Below are 16,483 nucleotides of genomic sequence, written 5' to 3' on the forward strand. Positions count from 1 at the left end.
CCATTTAATGTCTGATCATGATCATAGATACCTGAAAGAGTGTTACTTCAAAGTTCTTCGATTTGATGTTTGAACTTTTGAGTTTTAAACCTTGGTTAAAAATGTGTAAAGCACTTTAAAAAAAAAAAAAATTATGCGTTAGAAATTGCATGACTTAATTCAAGGTTTGAAGACACAACATAGAAGTTTGTTACATCTGATATATATATTTGTCTAAGTGATCTTGTTCTAAGTGTCTAAGTGATTTTAATTTGAAATCTGCTCTGCAAACATCACAGTACATACATATATGTTTTAAAAACTATCTCATAGAGCAGGACAGTAGCCTGTTATCAATACAGTATCCACCGATCATAATTGATTAATTATTCACTGGCCAACAAGATTTGTTTTCCCTGTTGAAAACTACAGTTCGAAAAGCACAACCCGTTCCATTTTTAGCATGGCACAATATGTGCAACATACATTATGTGCATTGAAGGTGATAAGTAAAGATGAACAACCAAAATAAATATTCTCTTTCAAACTGGTAATTTAAATGGATTTGTTTCAGTAGCACTGTGACGTAGCTTGCTACATTAATTGTTATGAAGTGGTGTATGACAGTCAAAAAGATAAATCACTGCTTTATATTTTGACAGCACTGAAATTGCCTCAGACAAATTGTCATCTTCTAAAGCCTGTTGAGGTGGGCCTTGGATTTTTACTTAGGCTCAGTGGATGACATGGATTTGAATGATGAGGGCAATTTTCTTGAAATGTGAACACCTTTGCCTATCACCTACAAGAATGTCTGTTTGTGGCTCCTTAAATAGACACTGCTGTCACACCCCCACTGCTGCAAGATGCCTTCTCCAGGTCCTCCATGACCAAGTCTTGTTCAGTGATGTGGTTGAGTTGCTTGGAGGTGTTCTTATCTAGGCTATTGAGAGAAATAGGCTCAAGGGTGGTTTGTGCATTATTAGCTGGGAGCACAGAGTTTCCCTGCAGCCTGTGTGAGTAGGGTTTCCTCCGCTGTCCATCCGCCGTGCACAGGCTGAACTTGAACACAGCTTGAAACCCTCTACGGAAATTTTCATTGAAAAAACCGTAGATGATGGGGTTGACACTGCTGTTGAAGAAGGCTAACCAGTGGGCAAAGGGGTAAATGTAAATGTTGATGATTCTGTACTGCTGCTCAGTCAGACTGGCATAGTCGCTCAGCATCATGAGGGTCCACAGAGGCAGCCAGGAAAGGATGAAAAGCAAAGCAACTATTAGAAGCATTTTAATCACCCTTTGCTTTTTCTTTGACACAGTGTGGCGGTTGTCATGGCCCGGCTTTGCTCCTGTTGGAACTGTTGTTTTGAAAAGCGTAATGCCGATCCTGGCGTACATGATTACGATGAGGGAAAGGGGAGCAAGATAGATATTTGCAAACAGGACAGTGGTGTAAATCTTCCTCATCTCCTGGTTTGGCCAGTTCTCTCTGCACCAATAAAATGGGCCTGTTTTGTTGTCGTAGCCCAGTAACACCCGAATGGTTTGCTCCTTGGTCACTTGTAGCATCACCCCAGAAGGACACATGATGGATATGGCCAGAACCCAGATAATGACTATGATCAAGGAAGCTGTGGATATGGTCAGCTTTTGCTTGAATGGGTAGACAATGCATCTGAATCTGCAAAAGGATTAGAAAGAGACTGGATTAAGAAGATGCCTGTAGACAATTAATCTATTTTTAAAAATATCTTGCCCAAAAGGAATTGAGTGACAGTAAAGAACATTTGCTTTAAATTGCAGAACATTACATACTGTAGTTACTGTGATTCATTTAAGCAATAGTTCACAACAGGCCGTGGTATGCGCTTATTATATCACAGTTAAAGGGCGTTGTTCGGCCCGACGCAAAGCGTTTAATATATATATATATATATAATATACGTAAAAGGGTATACATGCAGAAAATACATGTGCGAGTTAGCATTTATGAAATAAAAAGAAGCAAATACACGACCAAATTTTGATTTGTTGTGAGAATTACAAATACTGTGCGACTGCTGCTCTCCCTCTGTGTGGTAGACTTCAGTTTGAATAAAGAATACTGACCCTCCCTGCAGTCTCCAACAGACTGAGGACAGTGTCTGAGGATGGCAGTCACAATCAGGTGAGAGAGTGTCAGGTGACATCTCTTCTAGTAGCTGTGACTTTGCTGAGGGTGTGGCTAATATGCTTGTTGGCCTTCCTTTAGAATTCAGAACCATCTTTCGTTATTTCTATCGCTGTGCAATGCTGAAAGCATACATGACTAACCCGATCAGTGTGTCTCTGGCCAATCTTCCTTTTTTGCTCAGTGTTTTTGTTGTTGTTTTACATGCCACGGCTGAAGCCTCCAAAACTGTTACTACCCAGCCTCAGGGTTCTTTTCTCAGGCCTTCAAAAATCCATATATTAAAAATATTAGAATAAAGATTTAAATGTCGGCCTGAAAAGAGTCAGAGATGATTTGGGGTGCCATGTCCTCTGCTGGTGTTGGTCCACTGTGTTTCATAAAGTCCAGAGTCAATGCAGCATCTACCAAGAGATAGAGCACTTCATGCTTTTCTCTGCTGACAATCTTTTGGAGATGCTGATTTTCTTTTCCAGTAGGACTTGGCACCTGCCCACCGTGCCAAAACCACTAGTAACTGGTTTGCTGACAATGGTGTTACTGTGCTTGGTTGGCCAGCCAGCTAAGACCAACAATACAGATGAGCTGAAGGCCGCTGTCAAAGCAACCTGGGCTTCAGCTTAACACTTCAGCATTGCCATGCCGCTTTGATGCAGTAATTTGTGCAAAAGGAGTCCCGACCAAGTGCTGAGTGCATAAATTAACCCTTTAAAGAAGTTTTCAACTTTTCAGAAGGTCGACATTTGTACATGATATGGATTTTTTCATGACCTGTTAACCGTAATGATCAATATTAAAACCAAGGCCTGAAGTATTTCACTTGATGTGAAATGAATCTAGAATGTGAAAGTTTAACTTTTTAAATAAAATTAACTTTTTCACGATATACAAATTTTCTGAGATGCACCTGTATGTGTATGTAAATATGGAGCTGACACTTGCATGGTCACATTCACATAATTCCACTGTAATTTCATGGTGATATAGTGATTTACAAACAAATGCCTCACCATATCTGCAGAAACAGCCCTCATCCAGAAACAGAGAAAAATGTGTATGCATCTATTTTTTGTTCATTCTGTACAAAGATTCATGCATATGGCTCCTCCATGGTTTGCTGTTGGAGCTTCCTGCATGATAGTGATAGTCATGCATCCCTGAATTAGTCATTACTTTCAGGGCCCAGTCAAAGTTTTATATATATATATATATATATATATATACACACACACACACACACACACACACACACACCTTTTAATGTTGAAGCTGGTCTTAGTTAAGATGATTTTGAACTATTTTGTATATTTTTTGTCAGTTTTATTTGGAATAATAAAAACCTCATCTGTACAGTAACTAGTAAGTAGTCCAATAAATGTAGTGGAGTGTAAAGTACAATATTTCCCTGTGAAATGTAGTTAAATAGTACTGCTATTACTTAGCAGAAAATAGAATTAATTAATTCAAGTAAAGTGTAAGTACCTCAAAGCTGTACTCGATAAATGTACTTAGTTACATTGTACCACTGGAGGCAAGGACGTTCATGGAGGGCTCAAGCATTCAAAATGTTTACATCATTGCACTCAAAGCGCTTTACACAGCATCACTTCCTGACGGACAGGAAGCAGCACGTGAAGATGGGAAAACATGTCTCTGACTCCAGGACCATCAGCACCAGTTCCCCTAAAGGCTGCATTCTTTACCCCCTTCTCTTCTCCCTGTATACCATCAGCTTTACCTCCAATCACCCCGTCTGTCAAGCTCCTGAAGTTTGTGGATGACACCACCCTCATTGGGCTCTGGTAATTAGTAGCTTGTTTATTTTTTTTAGCTTAATGGGGATGAGTCCGCCTACAGGTGGGAGATTGACCATCTGGTGAACAGATGCAGCCAGAACAGTTTGGAGCTCAACGCTGTGAAGACAGTGGAGATGGTCGTGGACTTCAGAAAGAGCCCAGCCCCACCCTCCCCCATCATCCTGCCTAACTCCCCATTTGCCACTGCAGCGTATCATTCGCTCTGCAGAGAAGGTGATTGGCTGCAAGCTTCCATCACTTCAGGACCTGTACGTCTCCAGGACTCTGAGGCGAGCAGGAAAGATTGTAGCTGACCCCTCCCACCCCGGACTCAAACTGTTTCAGATTCTCCCCTCTGACAAGAGGCTGCGGTCCATCAGGACCAAAACCTCTTACCACAAAAACAGCTTCTTCCTGTCTGCAGCTAGCTTCATTAACAAGGCCCGGGTCCCTCACTGACACTCTCCCCACTCAAATAATGCAAATGTCTCTGCACATCTAAATTTGACTTCATTTCACATCATGCACAATTGCACATATTTGTTGTTAGTTGTTAATCGTTGTTGTTTTATATTTTTATATTGTCAATTTATGTACACAATATTCTCATCCGTTGCAATAAGTCTGCACAACACAAACCAGAGTAACACTTGTAAATATCTGCCACATTGTTCTTTCTCTGCAAATAGTTGTATTATATATATATATATATAAATAATTATTTATTATTATTCTTATATAACTTTCAATTGTTTATTCCATATTTATATATTTCTACATTTATTTTTGTCAGCTGTATGTATGTCTACGTGTAGCACCTTATCACCAAAGCAAATTCCTCGTATGTGTAAAACACTACTTGGCAATAAAGCTCCTTCTGATTCTGACATTCATCCCGTTCACACACATTCACTGGCTGGCAATCATTTACCCATTACACTGATGGCAGAGGCTACCATGCAAGGTGCCAACTGCTCATTAGAAACAGAAACTAACATTCAAAAATTTGGGGTTTAGTATCTTGCCCAGGGATATGCAGACTGGAGGAGCCAGGGAACAAAGTTATCTGGGTTATCTGTGCATGAATACACTGGCTAAAAGGGCAGACAAGAGAGCCATTTAATTCCTCACTCATTCAATTCTAATTCTCATCATGTTGTTGATAGATGTGTAAGGTGACTTTGACTTTCGGATGTCAAACTGTGCTGTCTGTTCTTTCCAGAGGCGCAGAGACCCTCCAGTGATTTAAATTGTGACAAGGTGACGTCACTCCACGTCAGGTGTCTGACGACTTGGCTATGATAAAATATCAGCTCTGTCATTTTTACAGCTTGGGGGGGCCACTCCACTGGATGTGTGCATTACTGGGCTCTAGTGTCAACAACAAACCCATTGTGAGATTCTGCAGCATCCCCTGAAGGTTGATAAAGTTATTGAAGAGGATTGATGTGCAACTGTTGTCATGCATGCATGTCAGCATGATAGTTTAAAAGAGGACCAGATAAAGATGAAAAAGCTGAGCAATCTAAAAGAAAGAAATGTGTCTTTCTTGATAAGTTTTGGGAAATAAGGTAAAGGGTCAAAGAACACATAACTTGATGTTGTTTCAGATTTTTTTTTTTTTAAGAGTTCTAAACATTATGACATAGGACATTTTTGCTGTTTAATCATGAACGATTTAAGTTACTTGAATTACAAAATAGAGTTGAGCAGGGAGGTTCACTTATGACCTTGGAAACACATACCTGTACAAAAACATTTTACACTCGAGGTTCAGTGGAAGATGGTTATCTGTCCCTATATGTCAACCCCCTGGTGACGACCTTTCCAGGCTCAATGTCAGCTGTCATGGTAACTCCCTTTGGGGCATGGCTGGACTGGGAGAGAAAAATTGGCCCTGGCATTTTTTGCCCAGGCGGCACACCAATATTGGTCAGACACTGGTCAGACGAAACACTTAGTCCGTGAGATGTGACATTGCACGAGAGTGGGTACATGAGAACAAGACAAGACTATATTTTAATAGGCCTACTATTTAGAAACAAATATTTATTGATGAAATATTAGATTGATGAAATATTAGACATGGGGATCTGGGGGTCCTCCCAGAAGATTTTGAGAATTAACCACTTAATTTCCTGCATTCTGGAGACATTTTTTGCACCAATTTATGGTGGAAATGTCTTTATTTATATAGATGGAAGCACTAAATTCAGGTGGCAGGTGACAATTCATAATATAAAAATAGAATATAATGCAGTAATTAGTAGCTTGTTTATTTTTTTTAGCTTAAGTTACTTTTTTTGGACAATGCAGATGTTTCTTCTATATTTACATTGCATTGCAGGCTTGGGCCTATTGTGCAAATAAACCTTTTTTATACCATTTTTATTTGTTGATTAGCATTTCTTGGTGCAAGCTATTTTTCTGAACAATTTCAACAATTGCTTTCAAAAAGTGGTGGGTAATGTCCCCAGCATCCCCAGTGTAAATGAACATAACCTCCCTGCTCCCTCCATACAGGTTCACCTCCACTCTCCTCCTGCTCACTCAGGCCTGTCACGGTGACTCTGTACCTCTGTTTCGCTAACACACGCCTCCTCCTCCCCGTTAGCAAAAATATCGGTTATTTCCGCGCATTTAGCGGCAGCCGTCTGAAGATTTGTTTTTTATTTATTTTTTTGGCCTGCAATGCAAGACACAGAGAGCAGAGCAAAAGCAAAGAGAAGAAAACCGTGTTACAGATACACCAAACAGTAGATCTAACACCATAGATGCTTATATTGTGGATAAAGGTAAGGCTTTTTGCTGACTTTAAAATGTAGCTTCCTTACAGTAACCTTAGCTTGTCACTAGGGATGTCCCGATTCTCCAGATCCGCGTGTAGCAAAGCCTACAAACCAGTTTTTCTGTCAAGGATGCATTCGTTGTTGACATAACTTACAGGGATGGCAAAATGTTGCCACACCTGTGACTTCCCGGAAGCAGGATAATTTTACAATTCTCTTGTTCCTCTGTCATCTCAGTCTCAAAGTGCAGCTGCAAGTTACCGGTAAGCTATGCTGTGTCATCTTTGAAATGTTGTTATTATATTTTTCTGGCACTTTCAACTATATCTTTTTTTAGGATATTTTATCACATAAATTAACAGTACAGAGCCTCCACAGAGGCTACACACTACTTTGAGGTTTGTGCTCTCTAAATGGTTTGTTCTGTTATCTGTCTTTTTTGAGGTGGCATTCAAGTGTAAAAGGTGCTGGTAAAAGTAAATGTGCAATTATATTATGTGTAGCAGTAATAGTAAAATACAGTCACTGTACCTGTCAACGGCAATTGCAACCAGAGTGAAGACCGATGCTGACACAGAGATCCCTTGAACCATGCCGCTCATTTTGCACACTAGGCTTCCAAAAGGCCATCCTGTTAACAGGAAAGATGCATTCAGCTGATTTACTGCTAAGACAACAAGTTAAGACAGAACATCAGTTCATGTATGAATTCAGACTGCCTTAAACATCCGCACACCCTCAAACACATCAGAATTCCAAACACATCAGATTACAGGGGGAGCTAAAAAGTTTTCCTATACTAAAATGTCCAAGTGTCTTGAGAGGGAACAATTCCTCTCCTCTCATGATACTTAATCAGGGCTGCTGGTGTATGGTAGCAGAGGTGCTGACAGTGTAAGTGTCTTATTGTGGCTGACACAAAATAATTACAGACTGCAGACTGTTATGAGTGTAACCCCTCGACTTCTGTAACACGTACTTGTTGTTTAATTGCAGTTTTATTATAACAGTTGACTCGAGATATAAAGCTTTCTCCAGTTCATAGCTGTGCTTATTAATGGTATTACGGAGGTAGAAACTTTATTAGAGATTTAAGATATTGGTTGTGAAAGCAAGGGAGACAAAAATAGATTTTAATGGGGCATTCCAGCAATTTTAGACATCAACCTCAGTGTTATTGCCACGAGCAGTACTATACAGCTTGTGAAAAAAGTTGAATAGTGTCTTCTGTGGCTCTGAAGGGCGTGACCTAAAGTTTGAAGAAATAACACTCATAATATCATCAGGTATATTGAGCTGAAGGTGTGGGGTATGAAAGAAGTGGGGATTTAGAAGGCAGCAGGCAGGATTCATGAAAGACACTAGAAAGTTGCATTATGGGTAGGACTTTTGGAGCTTGACCCATAATGGCGACCATAAATCAGAAAATCTCACCTCTGCTGCTTCGATTTTGACCATTCTTTTTCTCTTGTGAGTCCCACAACTTTATTAAAGTGCAATACTAAATTGCTTGAGTACCCTATTTTAAAAGGAAGGGTTTAGTGGGCAACAGATACGAAGCAGGATGGGAGATGTTAGGGAGGAAAGAAGTTCTTTGCATTTTTTTTGGTCAAGAAATCTTCATTTCATACCATGTAGTAACAATACAGGACTTTAGTTTGCCAACTGCCATGAAGCAACACAGCTAGATATTTGCCTAGAAAAGATTTTTTGGTACTATACTGACTTTGCTGCCATAAGACAATATGGAATATGGAAGTAGCCATCTGGAGACCAGGAGACCTGAGACCGGAGATGAGACCCATCATCCTGATGTGTCAATGACACAAAGTGGTGAATGAGTGAACTTCTGAGAAGAGAAGGTCAACTAACTGAGGTAGGAACATTGTGATAGCATTAAGAAAACAAACCATAGTCGGACTTGCCATTGGGAGCACTCTCAATGTTGGCTCTCTCACTCTTGGGCTGCTCAAGTGGGCCACAGAGCGAGAAAGCCCACGTTGATTGCTCCAGCCCACATCCTCCTCCTTAAGATCCTCAATAGCAGTTCAAATGTTAGTCAAGGTTTTGCAGCTGTAGCAGTAAGAGAGAAGACGTTAGGGGTGGGAAAAGCAATGTGTGGGTTTGACTGGTTATTTAGCTATATCGGGTGCCTTTTTCGGGTGCTCCTTACTTTTCGTGAACCAATTGATCACAGCCTGGATTAAAAAAAAATGTTGATGCGCTACAGCAAAGTTTAAAACTTTTTGAACAACCCTGGTCAATGCTTTGAAAGCCATGTTCAATGTGATCACAGATGACTTGTGTAATTGATGATTTGTGTAATTTTAAAGTGTGTGTTGGCATTGCTTCCGCATCATTTTACAGAGTTCCTGTTTATAAATTGTGTAAATTGACCAACACAGCATGCGTCAAGCTCAGTCTGCTTGTTATACGACGCCTTGTAGAGGTGGGAGTGCAACAAAAAATTCTGATCTTCTGACGATACATGTACTAGATAATTGGATGATGTAAGTAACAATTAACAGAAATGTCAGCTCGCTCTCTTTACTTTTACTGTTGTTTTTTTTCTTTCTTAAGGAAAATGGAGCACTTTGTTCCTTTTGCCTGTATTTTGTTGGAATGCAAATATCTCACATATCAAACATTTGACTCTTACTTTTTTTCAAAAATGTCTTCTTCAGTGTTGGCAGAAAACAATATAATGTATAATAACGGCCTAAGCTTCTGACAGATATTGAGCTGCCCATCATCTGCATGTCTGGTATCAAACCCATGGCTCGGTGGTTGGGGCTGAACTAGAGACGGTTCAGCAAGTGGCAGAGGCCAGAACATTGAATGAACTAAGATCAATATTGATCAACCCTGCACACTCAATCCACCACCTGAAGGTGATAAACAGTAGCACCTTCAGTCAAAGACTGATGACACCAATGTGCAAGACGGAGCGGTATAGGAAGTCATTCATACCAGCTGTTATACGACTCTATAATGCACAAAAATAACTCATTTTTTTAGATTGTGGTATTTTAATTTAACTTATGGATATGTTTTGAGTGAATGTTTGGTATTGGGTCTGTCTTGAAGCTGCCGTGACACTGTAATTTCCTGCAAAGGATTAATAAAGGATCTATCTATCTATCTATCTACAGTCCAGGATCTTTCTTATCAAAAACACTTTTAATATTACAGACATGAGATTCATGTATTGATTCATGATTGCTGTAAGATAGGAGAGTTTGCAGGTAACTAATAGGTTACACTAGTATCCTTTAATACTAATACCAATTAACTTGTTTGTTATTTATTAAGCTGCAGCGATTATGCAGTGGCATATGTAGTCCCATTACCCGCAAAATTTTGTTAAGAGAAAATAGATCGATGTTGAGTAGATATGGAGACCACATGTGGGTGACACTGTGACTTTCATCTCCTCCTTGTGATGCTTCTTTTATGTGGTTCAGAAATTGCAAGGGGCCAGTAAGCATTGATGCAGACAACAAAACCCCATTATGGTCAATTACAGCTTTATGCGCTGTAAACAACCTAATGGTGCATTAGCTGAAAGCTTTCTTTGTGAAACAATGGCAGATCACTAACTGTTTGACTTTGCAGTCATGACAGAGCATTCAGTCGCGAAACAAGAAGCTCATTGCTGGCAGAAAGCCGCACCTTATGCTCTGTGTAACTGATCTGTCATCTTGGGTTTTTATATCTACAACAAAAACCATAAATAAGTCATGTGATAAACATGTCCAGAGGAGATAAAATCTTCTCTGATATCACTTTTTTTGAAAACACTGTCTAGAAAATTTTACTTCGAACCAACACATGTCCTTATGACAGGTGTCCAGTATTCAGCTGTAGACTCAGCATTCCTGTCCTTTGAGTGTGATTCATTGCCTGGTCAAATGTCATTGGCTGTCTGAGTGTCCCACTCCCTGCTGCTGAAAAACACCGCACAGCATGAGGCTGTCATCCCAAAGCTTCCTGTTACAGAAGCTGGTACACTTGTGATGAGCTCTGCACAGCAGCTACACAGTCAACAACAGGAAATAATGCAGGAGAACTGAAGGAGATGAAGAGGGAGAGACAGCGCCTGGACGAGCGAGAGAGATGTGAACCACAATGAGTTCATCAGTGTTTCTAATAATGCATTGAAATTAGGATTCAGACTTTTCATAGAGGAGACAAGCTTATATAACCCGGATCTGTCTGTCTTTCTGTCTGTCTGTCACTGTTAACAGACACTCCAGTCTGCAGTGTAGTTCATACGCTTCACTGGTAAACCAAAGACCTGTAGAGTAACATTAGGCCTCATTATCAAAGAATGTTTTAATATCATGTTGACACTTTTGTTGATACTCGCAGGCTCCATCTCTCTCGCTTGTCCACATGAGCTCTCTCGCTACACATTGTCTCATGCATGAACTGAATGAAAAAGTTGGACATGTTTCTGCAAAAGGTACCTGATACAGCAAATAGCCAACCAACTCCAAACTTATCTTATAGACACATCTCTCTCACTCTTGTTTTTGTATAATAATAATAATAATGTGTAATGTATACATAATGTATGGATATACATAATGTATAATAATAATTATGTCATAATTTGTATAATGGGACAGAGTGGCCAGGGGGTCCTGGCTATAAGACTTTGTCTTATCCATCCATCGTCAACCGCTTATCCTGCGTACAGGGTCGCGGGGGGCTGGAGCCAACCCACGACCTTCTTGCTGTGAGGCGACAGTGCTAACCACTGCACCACCGCGCCACCCCTTTCTTGTCTTATGCATTAGCTAATTTATCAAACTTTTTTACCTCAGCTCAGTTGGCTGCACATAACTGTTTATTGCGGCCATGTGAACTTCCTGCCCTGGATGCAGTCCTAGTTTAGTGCAATTTATGTTGAAGTCTGGCCACAGTACTAATCAGGTTTTTAAGAGACTGCTACACTAATTTTAGTGAATCCTCACTTTTCTTTTAGCATCACCAAACTCGTCATTTCCCCTGGAACTTTGGTTTTACACTTTCACAGAAATCATCATCAGTGGGTGTATGTGTAGGCTCTGTGCGGACATCTCCCGTTATTTGTGAGCGCACGCTACCAGGGCACCAGCTGATCTACTGCACATGTGTGGAACAAGTCCGCCAAGCTGACTCCAGAAAGTAGTATAAACAGAAGTAATCCGCGTCTGTGGTGTCCGCAGCTGTCAGGGTATGTGTCCATTTTGAAGTATATTCGAGGCTTTACTGCTGCGGCGCTGCTGCCAAGGCAGATTGCGGCCAATCTAGTCAATGCTTGCGAGTCCACCAGACGCAGTGCATACCAGAAGCACCCCTGAGGCGGCTCTCCGCTCTGCAGAGAATAGGCAGCCAGTCTATTCTCGACGTATGCCACGTAAAGCTGCACAGAGCAGATCAAATTTATTTCCAGGATAAAAACCCCTTGAGATGTACCATCTCATTTTCGAGGGGGTCCTGACCAAAAACATACAATAATATAAGACGACACAATATCCAGCAAACAACAAACACACTTACAGTAGTAAACATTTTAATAATACAAAAAGAAAACACTCACTCACCTACCATGCACATGCCACAAAATCTAGACACTAACACTAATAGTTACGGTATAACCCTAACTAACAATAATTAGTGATAATTAACAGAAGCAGTCTGTTGTAAGGTGAATATAAGAGCATTTTTAAATGAACCTACATACTGCAGAGATGTCAGGGAATTTGCCACATTGTTCCAGTCTCTAGGAGCCTTAACACTAAATGCTTTTTTCCCTATTTCAAGTGAAGTTTTTGGAACATGAAAAAAAGAGATGGTTGTTGCTTCTAAGAGAGTAAATAGAATTAGATTTATGTGGGATGAAAAGCTGTTGTAAATAAATAGGATATATAAAATTAATACATTTGAAAAGATCAGATAGAACCAGGTAGGAAGTCAGACACAGAATGGCATAGAGGATCTGGTCAATTTTTGAAACAAAATACCCTGTGCAGACTCCAGATCGTATATCAACAACAAACATTGTTAAAACAGACAGCTTCTGAAATTACTCTGAAATGCTTCTACGGAACAAAATGGTGGCGCAGTCGTAATGTGCCACAGTCGGAGTCAGTGGACTTTCGTAGGCAGATTACATTAACATTATTTGGACTCTCATAGTCCACAGTGGATATAGCATTTACTTGTCAAATACTCAGTGATTCTTCCATCTCTATCAACTTCAAATATCTTATCTAATAGGCTCATTGCGATAAAATCTGCTTAACATATTCATAGTCCTAAGCGAATTAGCGACACATGGCCTTGCCCTACCTGTTTTTTGCCCCACTACCGGCCCTGTAAATGGTGAACTCATCTCTTCTGCACCATATAGTGAGTTCATTAACTGTCCACACCTCAGAAGGTGTGGACAGTTAATGGAAAGTGTGACCTCTATTAAAAGCATGATCTTCTACATTATGTTGATGTTGTTCACTGTCTTTTCAACAGTCTGAGGATGGATGTTCTCTGCCAGTGAGATTTTCATAAATCTTGGCATAATTTTAAATGTGACAATCTACTGGAAAGCCAGTAAGCTTTCCTTCTTGTTTACTCTTGGTAGCTGCAAGCTGTCTATTGTATTTCAGGAGTTATGTAATTGCAGCCAGGATTTAATTATGCAATGCACTCTGGGGCTGGATTTCCCCAAACTCCATGTCAGGGAGTGACATGTTTCTGATTCAGACAATAATGCTTGATTATGCTGTTTTTGCTGCTCTTGTAAAGAGGCAATAGGTGGATAATTGGTGTGTGATTATTTGTCTAATCATAGTACCCACTCTTAAATTATCTCTGAAGGTGAAAAAATAAAAATAATGCTTTTTGGTTGTTCTGCAGTCACTGTAATGACAGCAAATTATTTTGTCATTCAATTGACTTATGGTTAACAAAAGAGATGCGTTCAAAAGCTTTATTTTGTTATTAGTTTCAAGCCGACTCTCCACACTGGGTTGGATACAAATCAAACTCAGAAAGCCTGAGAATGTGTGTTAATATATTGTTGTTCGAGTTTATTGTCTTCTAAAAAATGTGTGGTCTTGACGTTAGTCAGTTGAGAGGAAATTTGGATCATTCTGAATTGTTGTGTAATTGAAAAGATTGAGATCACTGCAGCTACTGTATACAATCTATATAAAGAATCTCAGCCACTATCACTCGTCTAAGAATTGCTCCTGTGCAGTGGCGGTCTGGCCATCTGGAATACCGGGACAATTCCTGGTGGGCCGCCTTGCTTAGCCTTTACTTTTTTACTAAAAATAAAAGTTGTCAGAAGGTTGAGCAACACTGGCCAACCCCCTCTTCTCCCCAGACCTGTTGGTCAATTCCATATGAACGTCTATGCAACCCTTAGCCCTGCCCCTTCTGTCTCACTCACACACACCACAATGCAACTGTCAGCTGGAAAACGAGCAGAAGATAGAAAAGTAGAGTTTACAAAAGTTGAGGGTCGGGCTGAAAAGTTCAGGGACAAAAGAGTCAAAGGTCTTCACTGAAATGCAAGTAAATGTAAAAAAGTAACTGACTCATTCTGTAGTAGTAGTAGGCTGTAAGTACCAGGGCCACAGACGCTAAGACCGGCAATGGGAAGATATCACAGCCCTGTTCACGGGTGAAAGAGTAGACAGACAGGACAGCGACGCCAGAGATAGTGAAGCTGAACGGTAGATGCTTCTAACTGTATTACTACAACGGGTTATCAGAATCTATCAATGAAATGCAAATGCTGTTGGTCAGCTACTGAAGAAGAAAGAACTGAGGTAAAGAGCACAGTAACTGTGTGTTCAAACCGGCTAGCAGAAAAACTCAAATCTGATGCTTAACATTGATAAAGTTCTGAATGTCTCTATTTCACTGTCTTGTGGGGATTTTGTGGGAAATTCACTTCAGTATCAGTGAGCTACTGCTGTGTAATTTTATTTTGCTAAATTAAGCATTTACATTGGATTATGATTGTTTTTTTCTTGTTATTCTACACGTATAAATGTTTTAGACATTTACATAGGTTAATTAGCTAATTTTATTTAATGTCATTGGTTTCAAATAATATCCTATACATATTATAAAACCAATCAATCCTTTCCCTCTCAAATTCATATTTTGTGTGGGAGAATGTGTCAGTGATCAGTGTTCAGTGATTTGCTAGATATGATACCCATCGACAAGGTTCCTACCACTTCACCTCTTACTAGAAAATACTTTGAAACTCATCAACAGTCTGGTGTAAACGGCGAGTAAAGCCACACAGTAACATTTGTTGTGTTGCTATTCATTCACTTAATATGAAATAGTGGCGCTGCTGCTGTGTTTTTGTAGTAAAGCTAACAAGCTGACCCTGAGCAGCAATTAGACAGTTCTCTGTCTCAGAGAGGACTGTGGATATTTTAGTCTATATTTTATTTAACTCAAGGCTTCATGTGATATGAGGTATTTCAATCATGACAATTTCAGGGTGTGTTCTGCAGCCTTTTTAAAGTAGTACTGCCATAGTGATTAATGGCTGTTAGGATGAATAATGCTGCTAGGTGGTTTATTAGAGGCTGGTCCTGTTTGTATGTGCGTGCATTAAGAGGGCGGCTGTGGTGGAGTATACGGGTAACCATTCTGGTGGGCTGGTCTGGATCAAAGTACAGGGCCATTTTTTACTCCCAGCCCTTCCCTGTTCCTGTGACATTTGTGTCATTGAGAGCCAAGTGTAAAATCCAAACAGCACAATGTGTAAAAAGCCCTGGTTTTGTTCATGTATGCAGCGAAGAATGTCGCCTCCATTGATAAACCACAATGTCAGGTCACCCCATGGTCGTAACAGGGATCATGCCCTTGACTTACACCTTAGTCCATAGTAATGCAAGTCTAAACTGAAAAACACAGGCAGTCCCACACTGAATTAAGTAATATCAATGATTATGGATTATTGATCAAAGGATTAACAAGTCTTGCCGGCCTGTGAAGTTGTCAGTGCTGATTACAGATATTTGTGGATATGATTTAGTAGCCTGATAGCATACCATCTCAGCATTAAACTCCTCCACGGAGGAGTTGAAATGTTAACTAACTTAAAGGCAATCCATCCAATTATTTCCCCCAAAACCACAAATATCATCCTGTGGTGGCACTAGAGGAAAAATCAGGGGATCACTCAAGTCAGTAGAATTCATCTCTCTAGGTACAGTGGGGGAAAAAAGTATTTGACCCCTTGCTGATTTTGCAGGTTTGCCCATTTACAAAGAATGCAACAATCTACAATTTTAATCATATGTACATTCTAACAGTGACAGACAGAATCCCAAAGAAAATTCCAGAAAATCACATCATATGAATTTATAAAAATTGATAACCATCTGATGAGGAAAAACAAGTATATGACCCCCTGGACAAACAGCAAGTATTCTGGCTCCTACAAGCCAGTTAGTCTTTCTTTAAGACACAGCCCCAATCCCAACCAATTATCTACATCAAATACACCTGCCTCACCTCGTTACCTGTATAAAAGACACCTGTCAACACCCAAACAACCAGCATCCAACATCACCACCATGGGCAAGACCAAAGAGCTTTCTACGGACATCAGGGACAAGATTGTTGATCTGCACAAGGCTGGGATGGGCTACAAGAGAATCGGAAAGCAACTTGGAGAGAAAAGATCAACTGTCGGTGCAGTTATCAGGAAATGGAAGAAGCACCAC

General features: G+C 40.1%; 1 protein-coding gene across 1 annotated transcript in view; it reads right to left on the reverse strand.

The window, feature by feature from the left end:
* Positions 1 to 807: 807 nt before the first annotated feature.
* npffr2a (neuropeptide FF receptor 2a) overlaps positions 808 to 16,483 on the reverse strand; it is a 27,958-nt gene continuing 12,282 nt past the window's right edge. Inside the window, exons 3-4 of the mRNA XM_046035350.1 lie at positions 7,266 to 7,365; positions 808 to 1,660 (exon numbers count right to left, since the gene is read on the reverse strand). Of these exons, the coding sequence (XP_045891306.1) occupies positions 808 to 1,660; positions 7,266 to 7,365 (953 nt within the window). The remainder of the gene's footprint in view (positions 1,661 to 7,265; positions 7,366 to 16,483) is intronic.

Source organism: Micropterus dolomieu, linkage group LG21 (genome assembly GCF_021292245.1).
Source record: "Micropterus dolomieu isolate WLL.071019.BEF.003 ecotype Adirondacks linkage group LG21, ASM2129224v1, whole genome shotgun sequence".
Classification (NCBI taxonomy): domain Eukaryota; kingdom Metazoa; phylum Chordata; class Actinopteri; order Centrarchiformes; family Centrarchidae; genus Micropterus; species Micropterus dolomieu.